The sequence below is a fragment of the Musa acuminata genome, chromosome BXJ3-1 (assembly GCF_036884655.1).
Source record: "Musa acuminata AAA Group cultivar baxijiao chromosome BXJ3-1, Cavendish_Baxijiao_AAA, whole genome shotgun sequence".
Lineage (NCBI taxonomy): Eukaryota > Viridiplantae > Streptophyta > Magnoliopsida > Zingiberales > Musaceae > Musa > Musa acuminata.
Window position 1 is genome coordinate 16,693,828 of NC_088349.1, and position 2,630 is coordinate 16,696,457.

Genomic DNA, 2,630 nt, shown 5'->3' on the forward strand with positions numbered 1-2,630 from the left:
CAAGGGTGGAACAATCCCATGGGACGACCACGACAGCGTTGATGCGACCACATAGAAGGCCCGATTGACTAGAGCCGTCGGTATCGAGACCATCGCCTCTCCCCCTAAACGCATCTCGTACCGAGATCTTTCTCCAAATCAGGGAAAAAGGCCGTTTGCGGCAGCCCAACCCCCTGAAAGCTACTCACAAAAATTGATCCAAATATTGCAGGTTCCATTAAGACTACGACCATGATACGGAGACCTACCGCAACCTCCAAAATCAAATCGAGGACCTGATCCGAAGAGGCCACCTTGGGTGCTAACTCAAAGAACCTCGAGAAGCGACCCCGCAGCCCAAGGGGTCCATCGAGAGGCAGATCAACGTCATCTCCGGGGGACCGGCAGCCGACGACAGCAGCTCAACAGCGAGGAAGGCCTACGCCCAAAGCGCGGTTGAGCAATGCCCCCGAATCGAGCTCGAGCTTGAAATTATTTTCAGGCCAGAAGAGACTGAGTGATCCCATCACGATGATGCTTTGGTGATATCCATTCGGATAGCCAATGCTTGGGTCAAAAGGGTAATGGTGGACACTGGGAGCTCCGCCGACATGCTCTACCTCGATGCCTTCAGGAAACTCGACTTGACCGACGAGGACCTTAAACCCATGGCATCAACGCTCACCGGGTTCACGGGTGACTCTATTTCCCCGCTCGGCACCACCGCTCTCCCTGTTACCATCGGGGAAGAGCTGAGGGCTAAGATGATAATGACCACCTTCATGGTAGTCGATCTGCCCTCGGCCTATAACGTCATCCTTGGCCGGCCGACACTCAACAAGCTGAAGGCAGTGGTGTCCACCTATCATTGGACTATTAAATTCCCAACCCCAATGGGGATTGGGGAGTCCCGAAGTGATCCGGGAGAATCAAGGCGGTGCTATCTTATAGCGGTGGCTCTCCCAAGAAAGTCGTGCCCCCGCCAAGTTACGGACGCCCGAGGAGGGGCAGTAGGGTCGGAGAGTCTGGAGCCACCCGAGCCAATCACTGAGGTACCCTTAAAAAGGAGCCGACCCGATTAGACCGTGAAGGTTGGGACGATACTCCCTAAAGCGGATCAGCTCCAGCTCATTGATTTCTTAAGGGAGAACATTGATGTATTTACATGGTCCCCAGAGGAGATACTTGGGATCGACCCAAGCGTGACCCAACACCAGCTTAACATCGACCCAATGGCTTGGTCGGTAAGGCAAAGGCTAAGGAGATTCGCTCCTGACCGACAGAAGGTGATCAGCAACGAGGTCGACCGCCTTAAAAAAGCAGGATTCATTACGAAAGTGAAATATCCTCGATGACTGTCGAATGTAGTCCTCGTTAAAAAACTTAATGGAAGCTGGAGGATGTGTGTTGACTACATCGACCTCAATCGGGCATGCCCCAAAGATTGCTATCCACTCCCGAGAGTCGATCAATTGGTTGACAACACCATAAGTTATCAGCTTCTTACTTTCATGGACGCATTCGCGGGCTACAACCATATTTGGATGGCGCCTCGGGATCAAGAGAATGTAGCCTTTGTCACCGACAAAGGTATATATTGCTACAAAGTGATGCCCTTCGGTCTGAAAAATGCTGGGGCAACCTACCAAAGAATGGTTGACGAACTGTTCAAACACCAACTTAGGAGGAACATAGAAGTGTACGTGGACGATATGATCGTGAAGAGCAGAACCGCAAGCACAGACCTAGCGGACCTAGCAGAAACATTCCAAATGCTCAAGCAATACAATATCCGCCTAAATCTCGCAAAGTGTGTCTTCAGGGTCTCCTCGGGTAAGTTTCTTGGCTTTATCATCCATCAAAGGGGAATAGATGCAAACCCAGAAAAGATCTGGGCCATAACCGAGATGCATTCCCCCCGCTCGGTCAAGGATGTGCATGTTGAATCTCGTATTTTGATGATGAAACTACTTGATATATGTTTATGATTTAATCTGCGTTTTGAGTGACGCAGGATGCTTTGATCAGGATGAGACAATTAAAGCAGGAAAATCATGTTGTGCCGGAGGAACATGTCAGAAGATTGGACGTCGGGCCGGTGGATCGGTCGACGTATCGACAGAAGGCTTCGGGCCGTGGACTCGGGCATCGGGCCAAGTAGAGCGGGTATTGTGCCAAGGATATCGGAGTTGCGGAGTCAACTGGCCGATTGGGCAATAGGCCGCAGGAGAGGACGATGCGCCGAAGAATCAGACGAAGCGTCAAGGGACCAATGACATGCCGGACAACTTGGTTAATTGCTTAGGATTAATTGTCTCGATCGAAGTTTTGTTTTAAGTGTGCAGGATTAACTACGATGAAAGATAGACAAGCAGCAGGAGTTACGCCGGAGTCAAGTTCATGATCACGTTGGGAGTTCGAGAGTTCGACGGAAGTACGGACGGTCGTCGGAGGTTCTGCGAGAACAGATCCGAGAAGTCCAGAAGCTTGCCAAGCGAAGCTCGTCGGAACTCGCCAAGTGGATCGTCGCAAAGTCCAGGAGTTTGCCGGAAGTCCGCAGAAGCATCACCGAGGGTTCATCGGATGATCGACGGAAGTTCGCCGGAAACTCGCCGGAAGAAGCGATTGACGTACCGAAGCAAAGCTGCAGA

At 51.4% G+C, this 2,630-nt stretch overlaps 1 protein-coding gene across 1 annotated transcript; it reads left to right on the forward strand.

Moving 5' to 3' along the window:
* The first annotated feature begins 563 nt into the window (after window positions 1–563).
* LOC135629214 (uncharacterized) lies at window positions 564–1,061 on the forward strand. Its single transcript, XM_065136409.1, has one exon. The coding sequence runs from the start codon at window positions 564–566 to the stop codon at window positions 1,059–1,061; it is 498 nt and encodes a 165-aa protein (XP_064992481.1).
* Window positions 1,062–2,630: the final 1,569 nt, after the last annotated feature.